Below are 17,497 nucleotides of genomic sequence, written 5' to 3' on the forward strand. Positions count from 1 at the left end.
CTATTATGAAATGTTGGAATACCCATTTAGGTAAAGTCACTTGATCCATTAAGTACTTTCTTTTGAAGTAACTAGTACCAGCAGTGTGATGTATGGCTTTTGTCACCCTTAGCAATGGATCCAACAAATAGTGTGGGTGCCCTAGAATAATTATATATAAGTTTGGACTAATGAGAAATTTTTGAACGATTAAAAAGAAGCCAGTATAAAATCAGTGTTACTTTGGTGATTTTAGGACAAATTGCAGCTGCTGCAGCTGTGGTATCACGAAAACTGTCGGATTTTCCAAGACCGCCTGGTGTGTGCCGAGGACAGGGACTGGTTCAACAGGCTCCTGAAGGACTGTATTCAGGAGTTTGACTGCAGCTTTGAAGAGGTTGTGCCCTGCCAACCTGTTTTGTATGGAGATTTCATGATTCCTGGAGCTGACCGCAAAGTCTACACACTCATAGAAGACAAGGAACGGGTGAGTGGTGCCAACTAATGTTGGAAATATTTCATTGTATAATCTTCTGTTGTTAAATAGCTGACCAGTTGGCTCATGGGTAGTAACATTGTACTTTGTGAAGGAGCTTCATTTTTATATTCCTCATGTCAATGTGTTATTTTCATTCTATAGCATAAGTGAGTGACTGTATACCCACTAAACGTTTTTTTTTCACCTCTATATTATATAATTTAGTTGGCGAAAGTGATGGAGGAATACATGGAAGACTACAACCAGATAAATACCACCAAGATGAAGCTGGTGCTCTTCATGGATGCCATTGAGCATGTGTGCCGTATTGGCCGCATCCTGCGCCAACCTTTGGGCAATGCCCTGTTGCTTGGAGTGGGTGGGAGCGGGCGTCAGTCCCTCACTAAGCTGGCCTCATATATGTGAGATCTCACACTTTGTACAACTCCCATGCCAACAGGCTAAATACAATGTCATGAAACATGAAAAAAAAAATCTCTCCAATTACCTGCTTTTTAAAAGGATCACACTGCTGGTTTTGTGTGTGTTCTATACTGCTGACCTTTTTTTTAAAGCATATACACATTTTACGATTGATGTCCTATTTTATGTACAGCTCTTTCCATTAATTTCAGCAAACTATAAAATGTCAGACATGAGATAGATACAGTAATACAGTATGTAACAATCAACATTTAGTTGCCTTTGTTTTATACCAAACTTGCGATGTTTATTGATTATTGAATAATAGTTCAGGTACAAGCAGGTGATGTTAATAAAATAAAATAAATAAACTGTTCTGCAATTTACTGTTAATGTGCTTAAACATGCAGGAACACCAGTATGATCCTTTAAATATTTTGTGGCCCAGTCCTCATAGTGCATTTGTCCATATTCAGGTCAGAATATGAGTGTTTCCAGATTGAGTTATCTAAGAACTACGGTCAGACAGAGTGGAGAGAAGATATTAAAAGCATCATGCTGAAGGCCGGCCTTCAGGACCTGCAGATCACCTTTCTCTTTGTAGACACACAGGTAAAGCGTTCTCTTATGCTTTGCTGCAGTATACTTCATGTGTGTGGTAGTCAATAGCGTTGCTAATACACAGTTCTAGTACAGTGGAACTTTGTTGTAGGAATACAAAATGCAACATGTAGATCTAAATGATCTTAAGTATGTAATGCATAAAGTAATGTATCTCTCTCTCACAATGCATCAAATACTCATCAGTACCTTTGTGTTAATCTCCCAGATTAAGAGTGAGTCATTCCTAGAGGATATCAACAACATTTTGAACTCTGGGGATGTTCCCAACCTGTATGCCTCAGACGAGCAGGAGCGCATCCAGGCAGCCATGAAGCCAGTGGTGCAAGACCTCGGCCAACAACCAACTAAAGCCAACCTTATGGCTGCTTACATCAGGAGGGTCCGCAGCAACATCCACACTGTACTCTGCATGAGGTTAGTAATTTGGTAAAGTTGGTCGATCATTTGGTCAAAAGCAAATTAAAAGAAGTGGATACATTTGGCCTTCATCTTTGTTCTTCCTATACCACATTTCCTCTTTATTTATTTCTCTGCAGTCCTATTGGTGAGGTGTTTCGTGCACGCCTGAGGCAGTTTCCCTCACTTGTGACATGTTGCACCATAGACTGGTTCAGTGCCTGGCCAGAGGAGGCTCTGCAGGCTGTGGCCACATCGTTTCTTAATGAGCTGCCTGAGCTAGAAGCCAGCCCCACAGTCATCAGGGGACTGGTGAGGATGCTGTTTTGTGTGTGTGTGTGTGTGTGTGTGTGTGTGTGTGTGTGTGTGTGTGTGTGTGCGCGCGCGTGTGTGCGCGTACGTGTGTGTGATCTGCTGAGCCCATGTTGGTTTTTTGTAGTCTATATTCCTGACGTTCCACTTCCGGGAGTCCTCCGTTGCTGCCAGAAAATCTGCCAGATTTCACTCATTTAGGCTAGATATCAGTTGCCTTGAGCTTCCTATGTGTTGGCATTTTAAACTGCGGTCGATTTATGAGGACTATGATTAACCTTTTCTCAGATCTCTGCAGGGTAAATCCAGACAGCTAGCTAGACTATCTGTCCAATCTGAGTTTTCTGTTGCATGACTAAAACAACTTTTAAACGTACACATGTTCCACCAAAACAAGTTCCTTCCAAGCCTATATTGCAGCAGCACCGTGGCTTTTCTCCGGTGCTTAGCACCGGCCAAGAAAAGCCAATAAACCAGAGCACGTCTTTTCATTGAACACACTCTCTCCTTAATTGATTTCCTTCTCCAGACATTGATGTGTGTGAAGATCCACCAGATGGTAGCCAGTATGTGTGAACAGTACTTGGCTGAGCTTTCTCGACACAACTATGTCACACCCAAGAGCTACCTGGAACTGCTCAAAATCTTCTCAAATCTCACTGGACGCAAAAAGCAAGAGCTGTGTGGTGCTCGTCAGCGCATGAAGACCGGCCTGGACAAGGCAAAGAACTGAACTGGAAAAACAAAAATAGAAATGTATGTACATATGTTTATTTAGCACTCTTATCTGACTACCTGCTATTCTGTGATCATTTAGCTTCTTAGCACAGCAGAGGATGTGAGTAAGATGCTGGAGGAGCTGGAGACGATGAGACCTCTTTTGGAGGAGGCCGCTAAGGACACTGAAGTCACTATGGAGACCATCAAAGTAAGGAAAACTAAGATAGAAAAAAACTCTGTAATAGTGGAACAATAATCGGGGCCAATGATTTTTACTGTATAGTGTTTGTCCCATATTGGGCAGCAGTGTTTTTGAAAAAACATACCAACTTATGACCTATGTTGCCAGAAAGACACAGTGGTTGCAGAAGAGACCCGGAAGTCAGTGCAAGCAGAGGAAGCCAAGGCTTCAGAGAAAGCTCGTTTTGCAGGAGCCATCGCAGCAGACGCCCAGAGAGATTTGGACGAGGCTCTGCCAGCCCTGGATGCTGCCCTTGCCAGCCTCAAGTCTCTCAACAAGAATGATGTCACTGAGGTCAAAGATTTTGATGATGATAGGTTGAAGATATTCTTTAATTAGTACTGCACTGCACAGTTTATATGTATACTATAACCTCCAGAATGTTTTTTTTCCATAGGTGCGAGCCATGCAGCGACCTCCCGCGGGGGTAAAGCTGGTTATTGAGGCGGTGTGCATTATGAAGGGCATCAAACCGAAAAGGGTACCTGGAGAGAAGCCTGGCTCCAAGATTGACGATTACTGGGAACCTGGTAAAGGTCTGCTACAAGACCCGGGAAAGTTTCTGGAAAGCCTCTTCAAGTATGATAAGGTAGTGTTCATATCTAGTGGATTAATTGCCATGTCATTGTATGTATAGCATATGTTTTCTTGTCTCCCCAGAACATCATTTTATTTTAATCTCTTAATTTCTCAAAATTTCAGTGTTAGATGCCGATTTGGTAATTTCCTGTTTGAGAGATGTATTAAAACTGCTTTTTCTACCAAAAATCATTTCTGCAGGAAAACATCCCAGATAGCGTGATCAATATAGTCCAGCCCTACATAGATAATGAGGAATTCCAGCCAGCCTCCATTGCCAAGGTTTCTACAGCCTGTACCTCCATTTGCCAGTGGGTGCGAGCCATGCATAAATATCACTTTGTGTCCAAGGCTGTGGGACCTAAAAGGGTAAAAACTGAAATCCACATTTTAGCCATTGGCTATACATGTAAGACACCACTGTATTTACTTGTTTTTCAAAAAAGTGAGTCGTCTTGACATTAAAAATGTAAATATTTGCACAGCAAGCTCTCCAGGAGGCCCGGGAGGATTTAGCTGCGACCCAGCGCATCCTGGATGATGCCAATGAAAAGCTGGCAGCGGTGGAGGGTGGCATTGCCACTTTGCAGGCCAAGTACCAGGACTGTGTGGCTAAGAAAAATGAGCTTGACAACAAGTATCAACTGTGTGAGGCCCGCCTTGTCCGAGCAGACAAGGTTAGAAGGAAGGATAAGATAAGATAAGATAAGACAACACTTCATTAATCCACAAGGGAGAATTTTAGCATTGTAGCAGCATAAGAAACAGACCAGAGAGATGGTTAAAAACAGAATATAGATTCTTGGAAAAAAAACATATATATATTACAATATCAATGCCAATGTAATGCAGTGTAATATTGTCTAATAAGAATACTTTTTTTTAATCATTTTCAGGTAATTTTAACATATATATAACTTTTTTGATATTGATAGTTGCATCATGATGATGCATCATTGATCTTCTCCAGCTTATAGGTGGACTGGCAGATGAGAAGGTGCGTTGGAAGGAAACAGTGCAACATCTGGATTACATGGTCAATAATGTGGCAGGTGATGTGCTTCTGTGTGCAGGATACGTAGCGTACCTGGGACCCTTCACTGTAAGTGGGATGTAACTCAGTGCGTGAGTGGGAATACATACAATACAAAAAGTGGCATTACCCATAATATACAGTACTGTATATACTGTATTATACATAATTCTCATTACAATCGACTGCATTTGTATGAATCAATATTGTCAATCAAATCAATAAATCGAACCAATAACAATAATAAAATCTGAACATAATGGTTAAGTATATTGTTGAAAGCATAATTTCATAAAATAGTGATTTTTAGTAGGTTGGCCATAATTTGTCTTTTGCTATTGCTAATCAGTGCAGCACTATTGGATGGTTTGCTTTAAGGTGCATTGTTTTTGTGTTTAGGGAAAGTACAGGACAGCCATGGCTGAGGAGTGGCTGCATTGTTTCAAAGAGTTAAGTGTTCCACACACTGACAAACCAAACCTGATCAACACCCTTGGAGATCGAGTCAAGATCCGCTCCTGGCAGGTCAGAACCAACCAGTCATCAGCTGACCTTTTACGATTTTAATTGTTAATAGTCAGACTGACTCAGTTTTTTGTGTGCTTTTAGACTTAAATTTACTTTTAATTATCATTTACCATGTCATCATACTTTGTCCTTTCTATGTGCATAGATTTCAGGTTTGCCCAATGATAACCTTTCAGTGGAGAACGGTGTGATTGCTCAGTACTCTCTGCGCTGGGCTTTATTCATTGATCCTCAAGGACAAGCCAACAAGTGGATCAAAAACATGGTGAGGACTCTCTGTGTATAGATGTGTGCTGCTCCAACTATAACTGCAGAGGGTGCCAGTGAGACAAAAAGACATGAGAAGTAGCCGTATGAAGATGGAATTTATTCCTTCACATTACGTGTATAGTTTGTAATTATACTTTATGTACCAGTATCAAGAGTTGACATAGCAGAGTATCCAGTGCCGTTCAATATGTTGTTAAATAAGGTTTGGTACATATAGGTGTACTTGTTTTGGCTGTGTGGCAAACAGTGGTTAGATTATTGGGGTTACTTCTTATTCCACATCACCAACAACTCCCCTGGAAAGCTTCTGTGTTTGTTGTTGTATTTAATCTTGGGTGCCGTGGTAGCTCACCTGGTAGAGCCTGCGCCCCATCTACCAAGGCCCAGGGTTCAATTCCAACCTGTGGCCCTTTGCTGCATGTCTTCCCCCCTCTCTCTCCCCCTTTTCATCTATACAACTGTCCTATGGCAAAAATGCCCTAAAAAAAAAGTATTTAATCCACTGCTCATTCATACTTGCTTCCTGTGTTCTCTCAGGAGAAGGACAATGCATTGGAGGTTATTAAGCTAAGTGACCGGGACTTCCTCCGCAGTCTTGAGAACGCCATTTGCTTTGGTAAACCCTGCCTCTTGGAGAATGTAGCAGAGGAGTTAGATCCTGCTCTAGAACCTGTCTTGTTGCAACAGGTGAATACACACACATCTATTACAAACAAAAATAATTTGTACCGTCTGGCAGTGTTGTGCAAATATTTACTGTACACCGATTTGCCTATATCCCATTTTTGGCTCTTAGACATTTAAGCAGCAAGGCAACACAGTGCTGAAGCTAGGGGATTCAGTCATCCCTTACCAGGAAGGCTTCAAGATGTACATAACCACCAAGCTGCCTAACCCACACTACTCTCCAGAGGTCTCTACCAACGTCACTCTCATTAACTTCACCTTGTCACCCAGGTAATACATGCTTCAAACAGATAAAAGCAGACATATTTTTTATTTTTGTAAATTTGCCATCAATTATCTCAGTTATGGTCACATTTTTCTCAGCTACCCTTCAGTGCTGAGATCTGACAGAAAAGTCTTATTGCTTGTCCTAATTCACTCTGCATCCAAAATACACAAGTGGTGTTATTATTTAAATATAGGTGCAAAGCATACTACAATACTTACATTTGAAAGCAATGCTAATGCAAGTTTGTATATTTGTTAAGTTTGAAAAGGCAGCCTTTCAGTCTTATCTGTTTTTTAAATTGTTGGTCAATACTGTACCAAAATATTCTGTATAATCTCAAAATCAAATGGTGAGATGAAGATGTTAGGGATAGATTAAAAAGACAAACAGCTGGCGACTGTGAACCAGATATAAACCAATAATTTTCAGAATCAATTTAGGGTATGTATTGTATTCTAACAACTATGTCTTGGTTTTACTGTTTTTGTGTAAATGTGCATTTTGTGCGTTTCCAGTGGTCTAGAGGATCAGTTGCTGGGCCAGGTGGTGGCTGAGGAACGTCCAGACCTGGAGGAGGCCAAGAACCAGCTGATCATCAGCAACGCAAAGATGAAACAGGAACTAAAAGAAATTGAGGATGAGATCCTGTTCCGACTCAGCTCCACAAAGGGGAACCCTGTGGACAATGAAGAGCTCATCCAAGTGTTGGGGGCTTCCAAGATCAAAGCTGGGGAGATCCAGGTAAGATAGTAGGAGAGCTATTATCTCTAATATTACACGTGTCCTACCATAAAGTTCCTAATGAACTAGCTTGGAAGTGTTTTTTTCTCAATTACAACTCCCTCCGAAACCAAAATAAGAAACTATAACGATGTGCCATCAAACTCATAAGCCACTATTGTTGGATTTTCTACTGATGCAAACTGGTTTTACTGGCAGGCCAAAGTGATTGCTGCAGAGCAGACAGAGCAGGACATTGATGCCACCCGTCTGGAGTATGTTCCGGTGGCTGTGCGCACACAGATCCTCTTCTTCTGTGTGTCGGACCTGTCCAGTGTTGACCCTATGTACCAGTACTCACTGGAGTGGTTCCTTGGCATCTTCATGGCTGGCATTGCCAACTCTGAGAGAGCAGGTAGAAAGGAGTTCCACAGTAAATGTCATTATGCTCTTTGGTTGCAAGATTGTACACAGGATTATGTCTGTGCAGATGGAAAATTTATGAAAACTGGCTTATGGCATTGAAACCAGATGTTAAAAATATTTTTCTGCTTACACTGATTTTTTCCATGACATGTTTCTTACAGACACAGTGAAGAAGAGAATCACCAACATCAATACATTTTTCACCTTCAGCCTGTACAGTAATGTGTGCCGCAGCTTGTTTGAGAAGCACAAACTCATGTTCGCCTTTCTCCTGTGCGCTCGCATTATGATGAATGAGAACAAAATTGATCTGGTGAGAAACAAGGGAGTTTAAATTCTCCCTCTCCCCTATTTAATTTCCTGTAGGGACTCATACAAATACAGAAGTTAAGTTAATCCAGGTACATTTGATGAATGTGTGTTATTTCTCTGTGGCAGGCTGAGTGGCGCTACCTGCTATCTGGAGGGATGCCCGTTCAAAGGCTGACCAACCCAGCAGTGAGTTGGCTGTCGGAGCGCGCCTGGCAGGACATCCTGGGCCTCAGCGCTCTGGACAACTTCAGCAACCTGGCAAAGAGCTTCGTCGAACATCTGCAGGGTTTCAAGAGGATTTTTGACAGCAACCAGCCTCAAAGGCACGCATAGATAACCACTATGTTAACAAATGTACACATGCATCCTTCATGTGTACTTTGTAGAAGCTGTCAATATCTATTAAGGTGTGCATGTGTGTATGTTTTCCTATAGGGAGCCTCTCCCAGGAGATTGGGACACAAAGCTGGACTCATTCCAGAAGTTGTTGGTCCTGCGCTGTCTGAGGGCTGACAGTCTTGTTCAAGGCCTGCAAGACTTTGTCTCAGCTCAGCTGGGACAACGCTTCATAGAGCCTCAGGTAGAGTCACTCTCCTCTCTCTTGCCTCAATGTTATTAAAACCAATATGTATGCAGTGACAAACATGTATTCTTATCTCTGTCACAGTGGCTTAGAAGTGTGGTAATTAACATGGCAATAATGGTTCCATTTGTTTGGGCTGGTTCTGCAGCAGTGCAAACATTGGTAATGTTTGTAGTACTAAATTAACTATGCTAAATTCAGCTGAAAATGATTTCCGGTTGTTTGCTATACAGTATGCAGCAGCAGTATAAATGGTTTGTTACTCCTTCTCTCTCCATCTGTCCACAGACGTCAGACCTGTCTGTGGTCTTCACAGAGTCGTCCCCCTCCACTCCCCTCATCTTTGTCCTGTCCCCTGGCACTGATCCTGCTGCTGACCTCTACAAGTTTGCTGATGTCATGCAGTTCTCCAAGAAAATGAATGCCATCTCTCTGGGCCAAGGCCAGGTCAGGACCAGGGGGGTGCCAGGGAATTCTCTTTCACTCTCTCTTTTGTACACTCTCTGTGACCCTGGGGAAAGGCACTGTAAAACATTTTCTCACAGAACCAGGCCATTCTCATTTGTCTTGTTAAGAATGGCCACCTCTGTGCTAATTGTTTTCTCTATTTATGGCCATAGACCTGGACAATGTGCAATATTACTTTGACAGATGCTAGATTTCAGGACACCACAATTAAGCTTAAAGAATAACCCTAAAAGCCTTGCGTGTAGGTTTCAGGATAAATGCAGACTCATCCTTCAGAACCTGAAACCTAGTGGCTGGCCTACCAAATCTCCCGGCAACACACTACCCCTGTGGCTGTTCAATAGGTCTTAGTGGGAGTTTATCACATTACCTGCAATTATGTGAGAGGGCTGTTGCATCACCCTGTCCTCAATTTCTGTCTACATTGAACTGAGGGCTCTTAAGCATTTCTGAAAGACTCCTAGAATGTCAAATTGGCGGTGGGATTATTCCCTATGTTACCCACTCTTTAAATGAGGCAAACTTCTAGGAAACGTGGATGGTTTCTCTTAACCTAACCTCATGTTAAGTTACATTTTTTTTGGCAACACTCTTGTTGTTGTCTTCACATCTGCCCTTTCACCTGCTGTTGTTTGTGTAATTCAGGGACCCTGGGCTGAGACCCTGATGCACGCTGCAATGAAAAGAGGTCAGTGGGTATTCTTCCAGAACTGTCACTTGGCGCCCAGCTGGATGCCTGCCCTGGAGAGACTCATTGAAAACATCGACCCAGTAAAGGTCAGAACATATGCATACACATACTGTACACTATACACTCAAATTGTATGTTAGACAAGCCTTATACTTACTTTGCCAGTGTTAATTACTTACTTTACTTTACTACCACATACTGTATGTCCCACAACCCCCAAACAGGTGCATAAGGACTTCCGTCTGTGGCTCACAAGTCTTCCCAGCAACAAGTTCCCAGTGTCCATTCTCCAAAATGGGTCAAAGATGACCATTGAGCCTCCCAAGGGAATCAAGGCCAATCTACAGAAAACATACCTAAGACTCACCAACGATTTTATCTCCTCTTCCACCAAGGTCTGCATAGTCATTAGTCACCCTCTGAGTCTGTTCCTTCTTATCATATTTACAATTTTTTGTGAACATCTAGTATCTATAGTATCTCCAAGTTATTCCTCTCCTCTCCTCTCCTCTCCAGGCAACACACCTCAAGTCTTTGCTCCTGTCTCTGTGTCTCTTCCATGGAATTGCTCTGGAGCGAAGGAAATTTGGCCCACTGGGCTTTAACATTCCCTATGAGTTCACCGACGGAGACCTGAACATCTGCATCAGCCAACTCAAAATGTTCCTGGACGAGTACCAGGATGTCCCATACAAGGTGAGCGAGATAATGCTTGTATCTATTTAACAACCTGTATAAACTAACTCTAGCTCCAAAGCCATCATCATTTGCAATCACTCCAATCCTGTCCCTTTTCTCCTAACTTATATATTACACATGTCCAGCTCACTGTTGATTGCTATTATGACATGTGTCTTATCACTGTGGATAGTTTAGGCATTAGCTTACAGAAACACAGGCCCTTTAGTAAGATACATAAGCTTTGGTCTCAGCCTGTGTGTGTGCGTGTGCATGTTCATCTGAGTATCTATCTCCCTTTTTTGTCCTCTACCTGTCCAGGTGCTAACATACACTGCAGGGGAGATTAATTATGGCGGCCGCGTGACAGATGACTGGGACAGACGATGTCTGCTCAGTGTGCTGGAGGATTTCTACTGTCCTGCTGTGCTTATTGATAATTATGTCTACTCTTCGTCTGGAGTCTACCGGCAGATAGACACAAATCTGGATATCAAGGTTAGATAACGCAGGACAGGAGCATTCAAAAATTGGGATAAGAATAGTGCATTCAATTTGACCTTTGTCCGCATCCGTTGGTATACTCCAAAATTGCATACTGTATATTTTCAAAGGTTGATAATCACCAGGTTACTCACTTTTCAGTATACCTAATGGTAAGTCTTGATTCAGCAAGACAGCCATCTATGTAACATGACAATATCTGTAATCAACAAATAAACAACATACCACTAAAATAGATACTTCTTTTAAAAGCAAATAATAGTCACAATACAGTCTGCATGGAGTGCTGCTCGGGTGTGTAGAAAGTGTCCTTCTGGTGCTCTTTAGCTTGGGGAACCTAGTTTAGAAAGGTTGAAGGAATATGAGGCACTTAAGAGGGTAATGATTAAAGAGCCTTTAATATCTCTTGGCTATTAAGTCATAAAAACATGCCTATGCGTTTCAGCCATTGAGTACAAAATGGTCGCCTTCGGGCTGTCTCGTACTTTGTGCTCTGATAAATAATGGCATAGGCTGCTTGGTCTGTGTGTTCTATAAACTCAAAGATTTAAAAGTTTAATGATATTGTGCATAGGTTTTTGTGTTGTGTTAGACTTTTGATGTGTGATTTCCTCTGCTGAACATGGTCTATCATGTGATTTTACCTGTTAACCCTCATTATGTGACCAATTACTTATCCATATTGATCATGTGATTGAGACTTGCCAACAAGTATAAGAAACAGCCCAAAGGTGACTATTTTGTACTTGCCCTGCCCTGATGAAGGACTTAATGGCTGAAACGTGGAGGAATGTTTGTATTACTTAGTGACTGTTTGTTATTCATTTAAGGGGCCACCGGAGGAGTTTTGGGATCTTTAGTCAAAATAGGCTTAACCCTCCCCAGTAATAATTTTTCTATGACCCTTCAAAATGAATTGGAAAAGAGGCATGACCCTCCCATCAATTAATTGATGCCTTATGTACTGGTTTGCGCTTAACTAAAATGTACATATGCCCTTTTTTTTTTTTTTTTTTACAGCTACAACATACATGAGTTAACCTCTGCTTTCTGATCTTACACATCACCCTCTACTGTTATGGTGTGGCGGCCATTTCAGTAGATTTACTCACTAACATTCTTGTGGAAACACAAGAAGCATGGAAACTAAATGCACACTTCCTGCATTACTGCATTACTTCAAATACTAAGTTACTCCTCTAGTAAACTAGTATTCACATGAAATAAAACAATAAAACATTGAGACCATTAAGCAAAGCACTCTGGGTAACATTCAACACACAAACTGGACCTATGGACTCGATCGTCACTAGTCATTGTATATTTTAGCATATAGGTAAAGCTGCCGAAGCTGAACATTATATTCCAAAACATATATGTTTATTTTTAAAGCAGATTTTAAATTACATTGTAACAATTTAACAATTCGCCCTTATGAAATCCAGTCATGGCACAGCTGTCTTGGAACGCAACAGACAACAGACGGTGGTAGAATAATTCAACTAAAATGTAACAGTGAACAATCAGTGTTCGACCTACAGTCTGTTGAGATTCCAAACGCAGAAACCAAGTGCAATCACACCATAAAACATTAAGACACATTAAGAAAAAAGATCCGTATTTTGCAGTAATCCAATGACACGAAAAAAAAAGTAATCCACAGCGATCAGTAGATCAACAAAAAATGTCACGGAGTATCCAGCAAGGCCTACGCTCGTCACAATCACCAGCCAGCTCCAAACAGGTGAACGAGGCCTCTCCACTTCGCCGTTTAAACAAAGTGGAATAAACGTATAAAAGTTCAAATTTACACAAAACCCGCAATCAGTTAGTAAGCTGACATCAAATGTATATACATGGCATTTAGGAAACCTTTATTGCAAGTTTGGCACGGTAAGATGTCCAGACTAGTGCAACAGTAATTTTCGTTTTTTACGTCCTGCTGCTCCCATCGTCAGCCAGGTAATATTTTTTTTTACTAAAGCAGTATATGAAATCAGATGTATTACCTACCACCATTTAGTTTTGTGTTATTTAAGATATTTATAAAATATCTGGTCATGCCAGATGTAATTATTCCACTCATTTTTTAAACAATGCAATTACCCGTTTCAGCCACCAGCCCCATAGCAAACTCATGGGTCAGACCCATCTGGTAGCGAAGGAGGGCCGAGACTGAGGGCTACATGGAAAAATATGTACCAAAAAAGCCATTCATTTTCATGAATACAAATGTTGGGTGACACCCCCCCAAACCGAAAATACCAAACGGTCCCTTAATCACAAGATATTAAAGGATTTTTTTTTAGTGCTTCAGATTCCTTAAACCTTTCTAAAATAGTCATACAATATTTATTCTTTACATTAAAGGTTAAATTCACAAAGACTGGGTGGAAACAATGTGTATAAGATATTTTTAACATCAAAATGACTGAAAATGATATGCTCTAGTATGTAAAGTGTCACATAAAATAAAGCACATAAACTGCTGACTTTGAAACTAATTGATGGTAATAATGGTGTCAGTGAGTGACCTGTTGTCATGGCAATTCCGGCCTCTAGGGTTACTTGGCATACATTCGTGGTTTGCCCATCAATGATACACCTGACATCTTTGGTCTCCATGACAACGCCAACATCAGCTTTGCCCAGAATGAGACCTTCGCCCTGCTGGGAGCCGTGCTCCGTCTCCAGCCGCGAGCTGCATCTGCTGGGGGCAAATCTCTGGAGGAGGTACAGATATCTATTATTCTGATTTTCCTTCACTCATATACTTTTACTACTACTTGCAGCATATTATTGTATGCACAGTACACTAACTCAATACAGATTGAAAGGTGTGGGACAACTGAAAACATCCTTTTCTCCATCAACAGCAGAACATACTTAACTGAGCAGTGTTTAGAACCCTGTCAGGAACTTGGTCCTGACCATGGCTGACACATGTTGTTTAATTGGTGATGTGCCTCTTCCTGTACCGTAGAAAGTGGAGGAGATAGTTGCAGGCATTGTTGAAAAGATTCCGCAGCCTTTCAGCGTTCAGGAGGTAATGGAAAAGTACCCGGTCCGCTATGAAGAGTCCATGAACACTGTGCTCATCCAGGAGGTCATCAGGTAATACAAGCCTATGCTATAATATAATAATAATACACGTCACTCTGCTCTGTTGCTCTGCTTAGAACAACAAACCTGAGTCAAATTCCGAGTGTGTGTATACATACTTGGCCATTTAAAGCTGATTCTGATGTGTTTGTCTTTGCACAATTTGATCAAATGAATAATCACCAGTTATGCATGTTACTTGTAATTAGCTGGTAGTAGGATACATGAATGACTGGGTAGTACTGCATCAGGTATTTCCTGTTTAAATCATTAGTACTTCAGTAATTGGTCCTTGTATCTTTTGTCTTACAGATATAACAAGCTGCTAGAGGTCATCTCTAAGAGTCTCAGAGATATTGTGAAGGCTCTGAAGGGTTTAGTGGTGATGTCATCAGAACTGGAGCTTATGGCCAACAGCCTGTTCAACAACATGGTGCCCGATATGTGGAAAGCCAAGGCAAGATAAGACACACACACACACACACACACACACACACACACACACACACACAGTTCTTCTCATTTTGATTCCCTTGTGGGTACCAGTGCCCAGTAGTCAGATGGCATGTTACAACCCCTGTAAACCATTATGTAACAGAGCATTTTGTAACACGACCAACATTACAAAATGTTGCATTTATGTAAATGCATTCTATTCTGAATTTAAATTATATTGAAACAATTACCTTCTCATATTTTTATAAATTTAGCGATTCTGTAGGCAGAGAAAGAGAATCCTTGACTCAAACCAGTCCTGGTGTTAGACTGCTTTGAATGGGGGGCAGTAAGAGATGTTGGTTGGTCAACGACTAGTGTTATTATGAGTTTCTTTTGGACTGTAAGCTATTTGTAAACAGAACTGATCAGCGGGCTGGAGTTGGCCTGGGTCGGCAATTGCAGTAATCAAGTGACAGCGTCTTCTGCTCAGAAAAGTGACATGCTCTCTCACTACATCTCCCATGTTTTATAGGGCCAAACCAGGGACGATTCTAGGATCAGACCTTTAGGGGTAATCAGTAATATCGATGTCGATAATCTCAGAGCTAGCTACTGAACAACAACGTCAGCTAACGTTTTTTGACACTGATGGAACTAAACCTGACACTTTATAAGCCACAGTGATAATGACCAATTTCACACAATCTTCTAACATTGAGTAATTTTAGTCGCTTACGTTTCAATTTGAGTTCTAATCTGTGCCATGAAATAACCAACTTCTTCTCTGGGGACTACCATCGGTACACTTTACAACCGCACTCTTGTTCTCCCTCTGACCGATCAGATAGAGACTGGCAGATAGAGAGTCTGGCACAACCTCCTCCGATTGGCCAAAACTATGTTTCTTTCATAGCACACAGCGGCGACAGCAACACAGGATATTAAACCTGTTTCAAGCTCTTTGAACCTTATTTGTCCTCTGTCACTAACAGACAAGTTTGCAAACTCTAACTTCACGCACTAAATGATTTAAAAAAAAAATGTTTTTACTATTATAATTTTTAGGGGGGCTTGAGCCCCCCTAAACAGAGTCTAAAATCGCCATTGGTCCAAACCCACCAATCAGATATTAGTAAAACATATTATTTAGGGTGAAGAGAAGATAGTTGGTATCAGTGGGGCAGGTGGAGCATTCGGGAGGGCGGGGGGATTTATGTTAAGGTAATGCAAACCCAAAATGTCAAAGCACGGAATACAGCAGTGTGCCTTGAACTGAACTAATATTATGACATCTGTCTTTGTGTAGGCAGTTAGGGATGAGACTTGAACATTTGACATTTGGGAGTGATTTCAGTGTACAGGATAATAGATTTACTTTCAGTGACATTCTGCCCTGCTCTAATAATTCCAGGCTCTGCTTCCTAAGAATACATAGCTCTTTGACTGGCCATGTGTCTCTCTCCCTCCAGGCATACCCTTCTCTGAAGCCTTTGGCATCCTGGGTGTCAGATCTGCTTCAGAGGATCGATTTCCTGCAGAGATGGATCCATTACGGCATTCCACCTGTTTTCTGGATTAGCGGCTTCTTTTTCCCCCAGGCTTTTCTCACTGGAACCCTCCAGAATTACGCCCGTCGCTCCGGGACCTCCATCGACACAATTGGATTTGACTTTGAGGTCAGACAGTAAGCTGTAAATCTGACAGTCTGCGTCATTGCCACTGTTTTTGACGTAAAACATACTAATTTCAGGCATAGAACTACACATTTGCTACTCTAAATTAACTGTGTATGAATATCAACATATACCATACATTTTTGTTAGAATTGCTTGAAAGATTTAATATTTAATAGTTGGTTTGCTATTACCCCATCTCTTTTGTAATCCCTACTTGCTCAGGTAATCGGGAAGTCAGTGTCAGAGATAACAGAGAAACCAAACACAGGCTGCTACATCCAGGGTCTATTCCTGGAGGGGGCTCGCTGGGATAACCAGACAGGTCAACTCACAGATTCCAGGCCCAAGGAGCTCTACACAGAAATGGCCCTCATCTGGCTGATCCCCAAACCCAACCGCAAACCTCCAACCTCTGGGGTCTACATCTGCCCAATCTACAAGACCCTCACACGTGCTGGTTAGTACACACAACGTGACTGGATTAACTCATATTATTTGTTAGATTAAATAGTGCTTGGCTAACAAGTTGTTTAATCAGAGATCTATGAAATATTTTAGTCAAGGAAATGGATTAACATAAACATTTGCTTAGGGTAATAACTATTTTTCAGTTTGACGAGACGTTGGCCTGCTCGCTCTAGTGTTTGTGTCTATCTCCTATTGGTGGTTTTATTACTCACCCAAAATAGACTCCAGTTAGTGTCTTGTTTCACGAAGCGTCTGAAAGTGCAGCTCTGAATTTCCACCCACAGCACGAAGCCAACACCTTAGACCGCTCAGAAACACTTACTCAGTTCAGTGATCGAAAAATACAAACAATTGTAATGTCTTCATGCCACTGAACTGCTTTGTGTAATTTTTTAGGGACTTTGTCTACAACCGGCCATTCCACCAACTATGTGATCTCGGTGGAGCTGCCAACAGATCACATTCAGAGACACTGGATCAAACGGGGAGTCGCCCTCATCTGTGCACTGGACTACTAAATACACACACACACACACACACACACACACACACACACACACTTTTCATATGCTAGGAAATCTTACTTTTTACTTTGTTTTACAGCCCACAGCGATGATGATTGCAGTTATGGTTGCTTAAACAGAATCAAATCAAACACAGACACTATGTCTATGCACCTTAAGGCTCTTAAAATGATCTCACTGAAACTCGCTGTGTAATAAACTCTTTTTCACTATGCCATATTAGTGTAATGATGCTATGTAAGATTATTTACTTTGATATAATCACTTGGTTAAAGGGATCCTGCTGCAGTTTTCCACCTACTATACTGTTGCTTTTTAGGACCCCGTGTAAGTTTCGCTTCAAATCTACTCTCCTCCTTTACTCACATA

General features: G+C 41.4%; 1 protein-coding gene across 2 annotated transcripts in view; it reads left to right on the forward strand.

The window, feature by feature from the left end:
- Nucleotides 1-17,462, forward strand: part of dnah1 (dynein, axonemal, heavy chain 1) — a 34,160-nt gene extending 16,698 nt beyond the window's left edge. For both annotated transcript variants that reach the window (XM_028574823.1, XM_028574824.1), the window contains 32 exons: nt 236-466; nt 683-879; nt 1,357-1,492; nt 1,710-1,918; nt 2,041-2,212; nt 2,742-2,933; nt 3,030-3,140; nt 3,282-3,467; nt 3,571-3,762; nt 3,954-4,121; nt 4,238-4,429; nt 4,723-4,854; nt 5,185-5,310; nt 5,459-5,578; nt 6,121-6,270; nt 6,380-6,540; nt 7,054-7,279; nt 7,478-7,673; nt 7,846-7,997; nt 8,123-8,319; nt 8,432-8,576; nt 8,868-9,026; nt 9,693-9,824; nt 9,963-10,133; nt 10,255-10,434; nt 10,738-10,914; nt 13,483-13,653; nt 13,904-14,034; nt 14,335-14,479; nt 15,930-16,136; nt 16,359-16,593; nt 17,001-17,462. In XM_028574823.1, coding sequence (XP_028430624.1) covers nt 236-466; nt 683-879; nt 1,357-1,492; nt 1,710-1,918; nt 2,041-2,212; nt 2,742-2,933; nt 3,030-3,140; nt 3,282-3,467; nt 3,571-3,762; nt 3,954-4,121; nt 4,238-4,429; nt 4,723-4,854; nt 5,185-5,310; nt 5,459-5,578; nt 6,121-6,270; nt 6,380-6,540; nt 7,054-7,279; nt 7,478-7,673; nt 7,846-7,997; nt 8,123-8,319; nt 8,432-8,576; nt 8,868-9,026; nt 9,693-9,824; nt 9,963-10,133; nt 10,255-10,434; nt 10,738-10,914; nt 13,483-13,653; nt 13,904-14,034; nt 14,335-14,479; nt 15,930-16,136; nt 16,359-16,593; nt 17,001-17,122 — 5,421 coding nt within the window. In that variant the 3' untranslated portion in view covers nt 17,123-17,462. The remainder of the gene's footprint in view (nt 1-235; nt 467-682; nt 880-1,356; nt 1,493-1,709; nt 1,919-2,040; nt 2,213-2,741; nt 2,934-3,029; nt 3,141-3,281; nt 3,468-3,570; nt 3,763-3,953; nt 4,122-4,237; nt 4,430-4,722; nt 4,855-5,184; nt 5,311-5,458; nt 5,579-6,120; nt 6,271-6,379; nt 6,541-7,053; nt 7,280-7,477; nt 7,674-7,845; nt 7,998-8,122; nt 8,320-8,431; nt 8,577-8,867; nt 9,027-9,692; nt 9,825-9,962; nt 10,134-10,254; nt 10,435-10,737; nt 10,915-13,482; nt 13,654-13,903; nt 14,035-14,334; nt 14,480-15,929; nt 16,137-16,358; nt 16,594-17,000) is intronic.
- The last annotated feature ends 35 nt before the right edge of the window (nt 17,463-17,497 follow it).

This window comes from Perca flavescens, chromosome 4, assembly GCF_004354835.1.
Source record: "Perca flavescens isolate YP-PL-M2 chromosome 4, PFLA_1.0, whole genome shotgun sequence".
Lineage (NCBI taxonomy): Eukaryota > Metazoa > Chordata > Actinopteri > Perciformes > Percidae > Perca > Perca flavescens.